The sequence below is a fragment of the Barbus barbus genome, assembly GCF_936440315.1.
Source record: "Barbus barbus genome assembly, chromosome: 2".
NCBI classification, from domain to species: Eukaryota; Metazoa; Chordata; class Actinopteri; order Cypriniformes; family Cyprinidae; genus Barbus; species Barbus barbus.
The window spans coordinates 6,209,947-6,223,088 of NC_136730.1; the positions used below are offsets into that span (position 1 = coordinate 6,209,947).

Sequence of the window (13,142 nt, forward strand, 5' to 3'; positions counted from 1 at the left end):
TATTTAAAAGCAAGGCATTACTTTACTAGTTACTTGAAAAAAGTATTCTGATTATATAACTTGCACTACTTGTAATGCATTACCCCCCAACACTGGCCAGGATAGTTCAGGTTTCACGACGGACGTGAATAGCAACAGATTTATCATATTGGTTTGAACTATTTTAACACCTCAACCCATTCAGTCGTTCTCATTAAATATCTTTTTATTGTTATAGTACGTTTGTATAAGGTACTCAAGGTGCTTGTGATAAGGACAGGAAACCAAAAACCAATCATTAGCAAACATCACAACAACGTCTTTTAGATGGATTTTGAATTTCAAACATTTTGACAATGACAAGTGGAGATTTTAATATTCTATTTGTAAATTTGTTAAAGTATAGCTAATAACCGTAATTTATAAAAAGATTGTATTGAAATTAAGTAAAATAATAGAAGAAAAGAACAACATCTTTTATTAAAATATAGACAGTTTTCATGGATTCGTAAGTTTCCCAAAAGTACTTTGTTTCTGATTGAAAGGATTGCATTGCTTTGTCGGCAAATTACGCAAACTCCAACATTTCACAAAACAACATCAAACAGTTTCTCCCTGATAGCGAGGAGCCTGAAGCATTCACAGAAACTGAGAAGGAAGAGTTGTAATATGATCACATCAGATTTTAAAGAGCCCTGTTTTAATAATGAACCGATTGCCCTGAAGCCAAATATCCCTGCATTCCACTTCTGTGGTTTGCACAAGCGACAGATGCATCTTTCTCCGTCAGACTAGTTCTACGTGTGACTCACAGGAGTATTTCATACGGTACTGTTCCATACTCTACAGTCAGCTTTGCCAATTAATATTGCACATTTTCTGCTCATGTTCTTATGAATTTCAAGATTTTCTGAAACCACTCATTTTTATTTGCTATCATTAAATGCATTTTTTTCAAATCACATAGGCTACGTTTGTAAGAAACTGTTTAATTTTCCAAAAAGATTTTTAATTATAGTAATATAATGCACCATATGCTGATCAAAGAAATGTAGACGGGATGTAATGCCAGAGTAAAGTAAAGCCACAACTTACACAACAGTGTTCAGATCATCTTTTTTCCTGACAAAATCAATAAAATGCAATATTTCTATGTGCTGAATGTAAGCTTTTCTATATTCCAAGCTTGCTTGCTGCACTGGGGACATCACATGCATGTGCGAGTCCTGACAATTATGAAAATAAATCTAGGAATTATTTGATTGTTGGATTTTAAAACAACGGGATTGAGTGGTATCAAAAGTAACTAACTAAGCTATTTAATGGATGGTAACTGTAATATTATTACTGAAATCTTATTAGTAATTAGATACACTACTAGTTACTGCAAAAAGTATTATTATTACAGTAACTAAGTTATTAGTAACTAGTTACTGCCCAACACTGATAACTAATAACTGTTTATAAATCTTCTACATCTCAAGACAAGTTGGTTTTTGTTGAAGTTCATTGAATGTGATGAGATAGTCTGGATAAGCCTGGCAGTCGTGGAAAACTACAAACATGGAGGGATTCTGCTCATTATCCACCACACTGTCATAATAGAGATCAGGTGCCTCACGGACAGGGGGTGTCCTCATGGTCGACTGACCCAGAGCGTAATAACCTGTGAGCACACGAGCCACAAACATGAGCTGAGTCCCGTCTGCTGCAGGAACTGCATAGGTAGGATTGGCAGAGTAGCTGGCGTTCACAGCGAAGTAAGTTCCAATACCGTAGATGGTGGCTGAGAAAGGTATAAAAGTCATCAGTATCAATTAGTCTGCAAACTGAACAATTAACAAGTAGCTGACTGGGAATCTATTAGACTATAAAGAGGAAGTTCATCCAATGGAATAAAGGATCTTGTTCACCCAAAAATAAAAATTCTGTCATCACTCGCTGTTGGGTTTGTTACTCCCACAGTTATTGCATGATTTCAGAGTGAGTCAGATGAACTTTACTTTATGATGCTTGTTGACATTTTTGGCCTTGATACTCATAGTCACTATGAATCAAGCTGTTAGCAAACGGTTTGGAACAAAAATGTCAAACATCAGCTTTGGCAATATATATTGGTCACAAACAAATATTGACAGAATTTAAATTTTTTGGGCTATTCATTTAATCAACCTTAAAAAGCAGTTACCATTTTGTCCAGCAAAATTACGATTAAAGTTTGACTTCATGATGGATGAGCAGGATGCCTCTGACGTGCCGTGATAAAGGATCCTCTCTCCTGCTCTCACACTGGGATCATTTCTGTTCTCCAGCTCTGTTTTACGCCCCTCATATAAGCGTCGAAGATTCATGTTCTGGATGCGCTGGATCTGTTGAAATACATTTGCACTCAAACAGCCATGCACAAATATATTTAATATAATAAGCCCTTGTTGTAGACTAACTAATCCTACATATAAATTAAAACATTATGTAGCTAGTTCTTTAAAATCTTTTTTTGAATGTCCTTTGGTGTGGTTTAAGCACACTAAGATGGTATTAGGTGTCAAACCTTGAGCACTGTTTTTTTGACAGTCGTCCTAAAGCCCTCCTTCACAGTCTTGTACTCCATGGATGACTGATCTAGGTCAATCACCTTTAAGGGGTCACTTTGACTCATGTTGTCCCAGTAGATTGGCAAAGCGAAATCTAAAACGCCAAATAGTAAGGGTTTTGACTTTGTTGGATTATTATGTATCAATTTATAATATAGATGTATATCAGTGGTTTTCAACTGGACAAAGATTTTATCTGACACAGCATCGAATATTTATCTGACATAATCAGAGTCATATATTTTCATAGACTATGAAAGTGGTTCCTCACCTGAAAGGTTCTCCAGTCGTTTGAGAGCGGTCACCTGTCTCGAATCACGTCCTGTGGCCTTCATCTTTGCCAAATCCACAGTCCATTTCACACCCTGTGCATCCACAATATCATCTTTCACATCTCCTTTCTCAAGCTTAAAATTCATGTCTTTTGGTACCTTCTGCCAAGTACCCCATGGTCCCAGAATGCACCACGTGACTTGACTGAAGACGAAGATTTGGTCCTTCTCTCTTACCTTAGAATTTGGGAGAAAAAAAAAGTTATTAGATATAAGATTAGTATATCATATATAAGTGCAGTGTGTGTGTGTTTATATATGTATATAAATTGGGACACTCATAGCACAACTCATGACACTATCAACTATTATATGCAAATTCTATGCATTATGTGCTGAGGCAATTGTGTGGAGAGCTAATTATTTTTTAATGTCAATTTAATGTTATTCTCACCTGTCTGCGAAGTGCATCTTGTATCAGTCTAACCACCTCATTCACTCCATCCTTCAGCCCTTTTACTACCCATCTATCAGAGCTGCTCTGTTCTATCTGCAGGTGCAGTAAATCCACTTTAGAGAGCAGCTGGTCCATCTCATACCGAGTGAGGCGCTCAATCTCATCAGGAGAGAAAGTTTGTGTGGAGCACTGGTTCTCATATGCCCGCTGAATTTCTCTACAGGCATCAGACACTTCAGTACTGGTGTGGCCAATGACTAGAAATTCTGCTATGCTCTCTGTGTCATGCAAAGATGTTACTAGAGAACTCAAGTCCAAAGCGACTGGTAAGGATAAGGAATGGGATCTTGATCTAGTTGATCCACTGTGCCGTCTGGTGGTTACACTGGTAGGTACAAGTGGTCCAGGAGCTGAAAATGGTGAATGTGACAATTGACAATGAATGTCTTGAACATTTTATAATGCATGAGATGGACAAGTAATAAAATGTCTCTGCATTACACATATTTACTCACCTGTTAACTGTATATTACCAGCAAAGATTTGCTTTGCCGTTGCTTGGAATGCCAAGAAAACGTTAATCTTCAGCAGAATGATGCGGATATTTTTGAGATGTTGAAGATTCGCTCCTTGTATACCCTCCTTTACTCCCTCTAGAATGGACTTGGCCACCACATTTGGATCCAAACCTCCTTGTCCTGCAAAGCCCAAAAATGTACCTTGCCACAGCCAATTATGACCCCAAAACATTTCTGCTATTCCATTACTGCATATTTCTAAACAGAAAATTGTGCATATTTCACATTTATCAAATGAGTGTCATGTGCTCATGAAAGCAAAAACAAAAGCAGGATTTTTCAGCTGTTAAAATTGATGGATATATGTCTCACAATTTTATTTGAATTTTTTTCAAATTACAGTATTTTTTACTCTGAGGTGGAAACAGACCATTGTTATAGACGATAGTAAATGGGAAAAAAATACATAAAACAAACTGCTTTACAAGACAACCATTTTTTTCTCATTGTAAGTAATAATGAAGGTACTGACCAGCGCAGATCGCAGGAATGGCCACAGACCTGTAGCGGCCCTGCTCACATTGAACCACTATTTCTTTTACCAAGGTCTTGATAACATCAGGGTTTCTCTCTCCACAAACATGCATGATGGTCTTACATGGGAAGCCTCCTGGTGGGGTTGTGAATATCTGCCCGCTCACAAACTGAGCTGCAGATTATATTTAAGGGATAGTGTTAGATGACTTCCTGCATGTCTAGATTTCATTATTTAACTCATTTATCTAATTTTTCAAGTGTCATTTGGTATATTTTTCATTTTTATTTTTTCATTTTTAAATGCCTAAAGAAGGTTGCCATTTGTACATTTCAAACTATTTTTTACAAACGGGTTCAGTTAAGTGTATGTAGTGTCTTGAGCCTTAAAACTTAAGTGTAAAACTTTGTGTTAAAAATACTTTCTATGTTTGTATACAGAGGTATTTTTAGTTCATTCAAGCATACTTGACAAAAGTCTTTTCATATGTTACAAAATTAGAAGATAATGTTATAAAAGAGGCTGTAGTTTATTTTTCTTACCCCCTGTTAGTTGAGTCTGGATTTGAGGTCCTGCCTTGGTAAGGATGTCCTTACACACTCCTGTGATGGATAGGATAAAAAACACTCTCTTATGGTCTAAACTGTGTATCGAGAATGCTTTGGTTATTATTTAGCAATCTGCATGAATACCAGCTGTCTGGAAGTCCTTAAAGTCAGTGGTGTTCACGATGGCATCAGTAGTCTCATTAGTGATGTCTCCAAACACTAGATGGAGTTCAATCCCATGTACTGGCATGATGATCTCATCAAGGTCAGAGGTCAGTGAGTGAAACAGAGCTGTGGTGACAGTGAAAGACATGTGCAGATATAAGAAGGTGTGGTATTTTCCAATGCAACAACAAATACCTTGTGTGCATGAGCACTCTGGGCCACTAAAACTTATTTTGAATCTGATTCTGATGTTTGATTCTCATTCACAAATTTTAATGCACAGCATCATGCTTTTGACGTCATAGTGTGAAAATGTGCTGTGGCATGTCCATGCGCAATTATATGACTTGTAAGTGTATTTGATATTTGATATTGATAATCTTGGACGGTGCCAAAATAACAAGGCTCAGTTAATATTGCTGCAAGCAGCAAATAAGAGGCCAGGCACAGAGACAATGAAGGCAGATAACTGCAAAAATTTAATAATGTAATTAAATACATTTTAATATGATTTTAGTCAAAATGTCTGAAAAATCATAAATACAAGCACAAGCAATATGATTTAATGGTTTATCACGTTTGACCAATAGGTGGCGCTGTTACCAAATTGATTTGTGTGAAGTGATGATGACACACATTAAGTTTGGTGTCATTGGCTGCATCTGAAATCACATACTTCTTTACTATATAGTAGGTGAAAAACAGTATTTCACAGTAGTCATAAAAGAGTATGCAAAAAGTACCCAGATGACCTACTACTTCCTTATATACTATATATATCTATATATAATTTTTGACCACAATGTGGCAGTGCCCCAAAACTTTTGAGTACTTTCAGAGCATAGTGCAGATGATACCTATGTTTTGTGATGATGTGTTCATAAAATATGACATTTTATGACAAAATTGAAAATTGCTGATGCCCAAATTGGGTGACATGAGAAAATTGGATACTGTTAAACTGGATACCTTCAGTGCTTGGCTCCTAAATATAATACATAATTCCTAAATTTCTTACCTTGCCCTGCATTGTCCACCATTTTTGCACCCAGATTCCCACAGACTGTCTGAAACATCTGCAAAGTATTTCCAAAATAGGGTTAGGAATAAACATTGCTGCAATCGTTGCATTGCGTGTGTTATTTATAGCTTACCTCTTCAGAATGAGCATAATTAGGCCTTATTGCGATATGGATGGAGTGTAGGTGACCAGTGGGTCCAGATAAAAATTTGCAGATCTCGTGAGTAAGAATATTAACAGAGTCTTTGACCGGTACTGACAGCACTATGCCAGGTCCAATTACTGGCAATGCAACCGAACCCCAAGAGTTCTGCTCACACAGCTCAAAAACTCTGCCAAGTCCAGAGTGAAGCGCCTAAGATCAACATCAAAAACACAACCTTAAAAAATACATTACAGATGGCAAAAATACTAAATGTTTAAATTCTTTAAATCCCATACATTCATTCATTTCTCCTATCAAAACACATTCACTCCTTTTTAATGTCATACTTTTTCAATGTTGAGCTTATTTCCTTTTGGCGCACATTCTATGAAGAAAACCTTGGAGCATCCCAGCGTTTGTGTCCCATCCACCTCCAGCACTTCTCCAGGCTTAAGAGTGTGATTTACTTTGGCATTGTTGAAGTTATTTTGAAGCTGCTGTCCTGCTTTCTTCAACAGGGATGATCCAATCAAGGTTGAGGTCATGTTTGTTTGGATCATTGGAGCAACGAACACATCTGCCTGTTAATTAAGTGAACCGTGAAAGCTACGTAACAGTGCTCTTCAAGAGGTATAACGTATAAATTCTGGTTGTTAAGGCTAAGTAATTTGAAAAATTATCATTCAGCCTTACCTGTTGTTGCTCAAGGCTACCAACCACAACTTTAATGTTTATCTCTTTGTCAAAGTCCAGAGAGTCTTGGGAAGGTGCAGATGCAGATGGCTGGAGACTGATACTGCTTGTGTATTTGGGCACTTTACCCATTTCCCGCTTATCATCAATAGGCAGTATCACAACCAAATAAGAATTCTTCACTAATTGCAAGGTTCTTGCACCTTCACCTTGAAAAAACTGTTGAACTCCAGGTCCTTTCACATCACATTGTTTAGTGGCAAGACTTTGAAGAAATGAGTCAAGGCTGTCCTTCAAATTCTCAACTTCACAGCGAGGTCCTGTGAGGTGGACGCATGGGGAAGGTAAACATGTTGCCTTTATTTCCACACTGCTCTTCTTCACACCTGCCATTGCCAAGATTTCAGGGAAGTGCTCTGCCATCTCTGGCCTGGGAAGAGGCAGGGTGGCATGGTGGTTCTGGTGGTTTATTTTGTATTCCAGTACAATGTTCTTCAGCTTATTGACTTCAGTAGTGTAGCCCACCAGTTGTACTTTGGGGTCAGTAGTTGATTCATCCAGGTATTTAAGCTCCACTTTAACACTTCCACGATTGGCCTGCTTGACGGCTTCACTCAAATCCTCCTTCAGTGTATTAAATGCAGATGATTTCTGAGTGTTTTCCAGGCGCACAGTCTCCAAACATACATCTCTCTGCACAGCAGTGGCCGCCTCCTCTAGCGCTCCATCAGACAGACTCAACAGAAGAAGATCTGAATCTGAAGTCTCAAGCATAACCGGGCTGCGTAGGCTCTGCTGAAATCGGTTTTGGAAGTGCTGTATACTGCCACTTGAGTCCAAGAAAGTCATAAGAGCACGATGCGGTTGAATTCTCTTCTCTTTGATTCCTAGTGCTAATTTTAAAAACTCTTCTTCACCTGCATGAACCTCTTTCTCAGGACCCTTCAGAAGAACAACACCTGCTCGTTCCTGTGTGATCTTAAGAGCAGGTAAATGAGCTTTTATGTGTGGCTCAAACTGCTCTTTGATGAGATCATATTTTTTTTCAGACACGTAACACTTTTGTTGAACCTGTTGTTTGTCCTGCAAGCCACTTAGAAATTTCAAAATCTTCTCCACTTCGGCTCGTTCTCCGACCACCACAGCTAAACATGTTAGTTTTTCAAAATACATTTTTAAGTTATCACTTTGGAGGAAAGAGTTTTCTTCCAGAATCGCAGATTTGTCGCTTTCAACCTCGAAGTGGATGATATAGCGTGACTTTAGAGTCTCAAACACTTCATCCACTGCAAATTCCCATTTCTTCAGGGGAAAAACATCTGCGGCAGCTGGGTCCCTCATCACCACCAACTGTTCAGAGTCAATGTTGATCTTGAAGGTGCTGGAGACCTTAGAGAGGCATGTTTCCAGATTTGAATATGGGCTTTTACATTCACTGAGGAAGCGTAGTAGATAATGGTCCAATTTTAAAACCTTCTCCACAGTTTTAGCACTTGCACTTGCACATTTCTAACATATGAAAAAAAGTAGACAAGTATTAATTGGTCATACAAAATACTTCATAGTATGCAAGAAAAGTGAAATTCATTTATCAGGGCTTAACAATAAGGATATTTCCTGATGGCCTGGTCTAGTTCAGTTTTTACCTGCTTTACCAGCATTTAGTAGACCAGCTACAGATAAGATAACATAACTGTCAGGAAACTAGTTTGAAAGACATATACAAAACACATATACAGGATGAACTAATGTAAATTGTAGTGATAATGCTGATAAAGCAACAGCTAATTGTTTAGCAACAGTAATTGTTGTCTTAATGATGTAACACTATCGGGTATGTCACTCACTTCCCAAAAAACACACCTTGAAGGCACGGTGAATATTTTGAATGAATTGCATGAATCAATGACTCATTGGAATTCATTCAATTGACCCATTCATGCACTTTATCTTAAATCCAATACTTCCTTACTATATAGTAGATGAAAAACAGTATGCCAAAACAGTAGTATGTCCCAATTCATATTATTCGAAAAATACTTCCTTACTATATAGTAGATGAAAAACAGTATGCCAAAACAGTAGTATGTCCCAATTCATATTATTCGAAAAATACTTCCTTACTATATAGTAGATGAAAAACAGTATGCCAAAACAGTAGTATGTCCCAATTCATATTATTCGAAAAATACTTCCTTACTATATAGTAGATGAAAAACAGTATGCCAAAACAGTAGTATGTCCCAATTCATATTATTCGAAAAATTGTAGGCAAAAACGACCCAAATGACCTACTACATCCACCGAGCTTCTGAAGTGTGCATGCAATGGACACTTTACTATCCCATTATGCCACAGGAGAGATTTATGAACGGCAGTGAAGTGACACAAATTATGCTGGTAGGTCATGTGATAGTAACATAGCATCATGCATGTTCATACTACATAGAACATACTTTTTTGCGAAGTAAGTTGAAATTCAAATTTTACTCAGACATTAAGCTATTTCGGACATGCCTATTAAAGATAAATGCTTGCTTCATTCCCTGAATGAATCAGCTGTTTGAACGACATGGTTGAAACAAATGACTAATTCATTAAGACTTTTACTTGCCGTTGTTTCAGTTTTAAAGTATTCTTTCATTTAGTTAATCATTTCATATTTTTATATTCAACATTTTTAAAACAATAAACTCATTATTTATGCAACTTTAATTGCCCTTACAAGGGTAAAAATTAAAAAAAAAAAAGTCAAAAAGGGGGGAACAACCCATTTCGGTCACTTCTGTGAATGCAAACAGACAGATTGCTAATGTTACCTGCACAGTTAAATCCAGACTGGAGAAGGTCTAGCAAAAATGTATTCTAGTGTATTAACTATATAGTTTAAAGAGTGTACATTGAAAGTGAATTAAAAACAAGAGCATTTATCAAGACCATTTCACAGGTTAGTAATCTCTTTGTTTGCATTGACATTTTTCAGCAACTACACACCTAAAGCAACTTGATTTTTGCTCAGTTGGAGCACAACAGTCTCTTTAAGTATAATTTATGTGGACCAATGATGGCACAGAATATAAAGAATATGACTCAAAGAGAATCAGCCGTCCACGACAGGCCTACACCAGTCTAGGGACCAGCACAAAAAATATATTCAGCAAAATTAACATATTAACAAAATATAATGCTATTTTCTGTCAATATTATATGCTGTAGTTCCTTATTGCCAAGTAATTATGCATAGCTGGTGATTTCTGAGAACTGTTAATGTATTTACTTTAACTACGCAGAGAGTCGTCTCCCTATTGGTTCCTGAAAAACAGGTCTGACCACATTTTGTATCAGCAGGAAACAAGGTACAGAGCATATATAAATCGAAGCTTGTTTGTTTTATGACTGTGCCATTTACCTGATTTGCAGATCCTGTAGTTTGTTCACTGCTTTCAGCGACATTTTCAAGTCTTAATGAAACATGGATCTCCTCTTGTCCTTCTATTTTGATGACATGATCCTTTCTTTGTAGAACTCTTTCCTGGGCTTTAAATACAAATTACACATAAATGGAATATTTTTATTATTACAGTTGTTTTGACAAGCAATAATGAAATAAAAGAATGGCATGGTTTTTAATAACACCAAACTGCAATAATAAAAAACATGCTTACCAGTTTTGTTCATAAAACTTATCTTGTAGGTGCTGTTACCCACTTTGTAGATCTCACAGTCTCCTCCTCCAGACCTTCTCCTGATTTTAAAGTATAGTTGCATTTGTCTAAGTTCCTCGTCTGAGAGACTCTTTGCCTCAAAAAACACAGCGTGCTGGTAGCCCTCCATCTTTAATCTGTTGTTGTGTTGAGCTTCGAGATAAATATAGGTGGTCAAAAATACTTTCACTTTTGCTTGTATTACAGGATGTGGTTTCCATGGCCTCTCCCCTAGCTTCCTCTTGATGCTGGCAGATTTAGGTAAGTGGCACAGAAACATAGATTTGTACTATAACATTATTTAACATTATAAAAACATAACAGGAATGACAGGACAAAACTGAGTGGCAAACCAACTATGCATGGGTGAGATGGTTGGTAATTAAAGACTAAAGATGCAGTTAAGGGAGACAGTCACTTGATGGTGATGTTTGAGGTCTGCTTGGAAGGTTTGTCATGACACAGCAATCTGAAACAGAGAAATACAGGCTGCAAGCTGAAGCTTAGCCAAGATGAAAAGGAAGTTATTTTCAGCCATGTATTTACTTTCGCTTCAAGGTGGTTGGAGAAAGCAGAACAACTGATAGGCAGAACTGTCAAAGTTAAGCAAAAGCCTTCTTTCATCTAATCCATCACATCTATTGCCATGAACGGGAACATGTGAAGTGAGAAGAAAAGTTTGGAATGTCATTCATTTCTAAGACATTTTGTTAAATTCCAGAGTGATGAATCAGTTGCCCTGAAGCAAAATATCTGTCACACACACACACACACACACACACACACACACACACACACACACACACACACACACACGTTATATAAATATATAACAACTTGACCCTATAACACTAGCTCTCTCTTTTCTATTTCTGTTCAATCTATTTCTATCGTTTTCTATTCTCTCTTTATTCTTATTGATTATTATATATATAAAAAAAGAACTTGCTACATGTGCTGTGTTAAACTATCTGGGACTTTTCACAGCACTTAAATATTGCTGCTCTTTTGTTGGTTTGATTGCTTCGATTGTCCTCATTTGTAAGTCTCTTTGGATGAAAGCATCTGCTAAATGATTAAATGTAAATACAAATTTGACTGTAGTTAAAACCGAAGCTTAAGGTGTTGTTCGCACCTGTTAGGGGTCTGATATTGTGGTTTAGACACATACATTCATACATTTGCATATGATGTGTAAGGTGTTGCAATTTTCCTATGGGCATGCTTGCTACCTAGAGATATTACAATTTTTTTCTGTTTGAACTTTTGACTCTTCCTTGTGAAGCCTCTTTGGCAAAGGTTACATTTCCTGTTTTCACGGGAGGTGGGCGCAGGCACAGACAGAGGCAGAGGAGAGAAGTTTTGAATGAGATTAATGCAAATTATATGTAAGGCTATAAAATACTTTATGTACGAGGCCGGCATTCCGCGGTGAAGACTTCTCGCTTGTTATTTTGTTATTTGCTTATGAGTTATTGTTTTTTAAATAAAACAAAACCATTGTATTGGTGATTCGTTAAACTTTTAAACCCATTCTCTGAGTGATTAATTATTAAATAACCAGTTATCAGAACCTGACTAAAACCTTGTTTCGAGCTTCAAGTGGTCTGAACTCGGCTGAGTCAGGACGGACACCAGGAGAAAGGACTTCACCTGACATCTATTCACCCAAAAGGTAATTATAGTTCTGCCTATTATGACCTGTTTTTGGGGAACATGGATGTAAATAGCAGGTTTTAACCCTTCATTTCACTATACAAGTATAACAAAAGGAATAAATTTGAGTACAAATCTGTAAAATAAACAGATTTATACATATTTAACAGATCTTAGCAATTTATTCATTCTGTGATCATATTCTGTAATCATAATCATGAATAAAAAGGGAGTTAACTACCAGATTGTTGAGTTAACACTCAACAATCTGGTAAGCGAGTGTGCACTGGGAGGCATAGCTATGTTAAATAAAGGCATGCTCGTTTTATATTCAAATATTTTTATATTAATATGGTGGTGATGGCGCAGTGGATAAGACACATGCCTTTGGTGTGAGAGACCCGGGTTCGAATCCACTGTGAGACACCAATGTGTCCCTGAGCAAGACACTTAACCCCCTAGTTGCTCCAGAGGCGTGCGACCTCTGACATATATAGCAATTGTAAGTCGCTTTGGATAAAAGCGTCAGCTAAAAAAAAAAAAAAATATTATATTCTAGTTATATGCATTATATGGTCCAGTGATTGTCTAGAGTGCTAATTTCATTTAAATACTGTCTTTCCCACCTGTCTGTGGAATGCATCATGTATCAGTTTAACCACCTCATTTACTCTATCCTTCAGCCCTTTTACTACCAATCTATCAGAGCCTCTTGTATCTAACTGCAGGGGCAGTGAATTCACTTTAGGGAGCTGGTCTGATTTCATCAGGAATGAAAGGGTGTGTAGCACACTGACTGTCATACACCCGCTGAAGTTCTCTACAGGCATCAGACACTTCATTATTAATATTACA

At 37.2% G+C, this 13,142-nt stretch overlaps 1 protein-coding gene across 2 annotated transcripts; it reads right to left on the reverse strand.

Annotated features, from left to right (window-relative positions):
- Nucleotides 1-436: 436 nt before the first annotated feature.
- Nucleotides 437-10,791, reverse strand: LOC306888658 (protein mono-ADP-ribosyltransferase PARP14-like). 2 transcript variants are annotated; one of them, XM_079447088.1, is made up of 16 exons: nucleotides 10,593-10,772; nucleotides 10,337-10,464; nucleotides 6,928-8,436; nucleotides 6,582-6,815; nucleotides 6,223-6,444; nucleotides 6,087-6,144; nucleotides 5,048-5,194; nucleotides 4,898-4,957; nucleotides 4,353-4,529; nucleotides 3,818-4,000; nucleotides 3,300-3,712; nucleotides 3,005-3,082; nucleotides 2,845-2,938; nucleotides 2,531-2,667; nucleotides 2,168-2,348; nucleotides 437-1,765 (listed from the first exon to the last, which is right to left on the reverse strand). In XM_079447088.1, the coding sequence occupies exons 1-16, from the start codon at nucleotides 10,759-10,761 to the stop codon at nucleotides 1,452-1,454; spliced, it is 4,104 nt and encodes a 1,367-aa protein (XP_079303214.1). In that variant the 5' UTR covers nucleotides 10,762-10,772; the 3' UTR covers nucleotides 437-1,451. The 2 variants fall into 2 exon arrangements, with proteins under 2 accessions (XP_079303214.1, XP_079303213.1); XM_079447087.1 differs by having other exon boundaries at nucleotides 2,845-3,082; nucleotides 10,593-10,791.
- Between the last annotated feature and the right edge of the window lie 2,351 nt (nucleotides 10,792-13,142).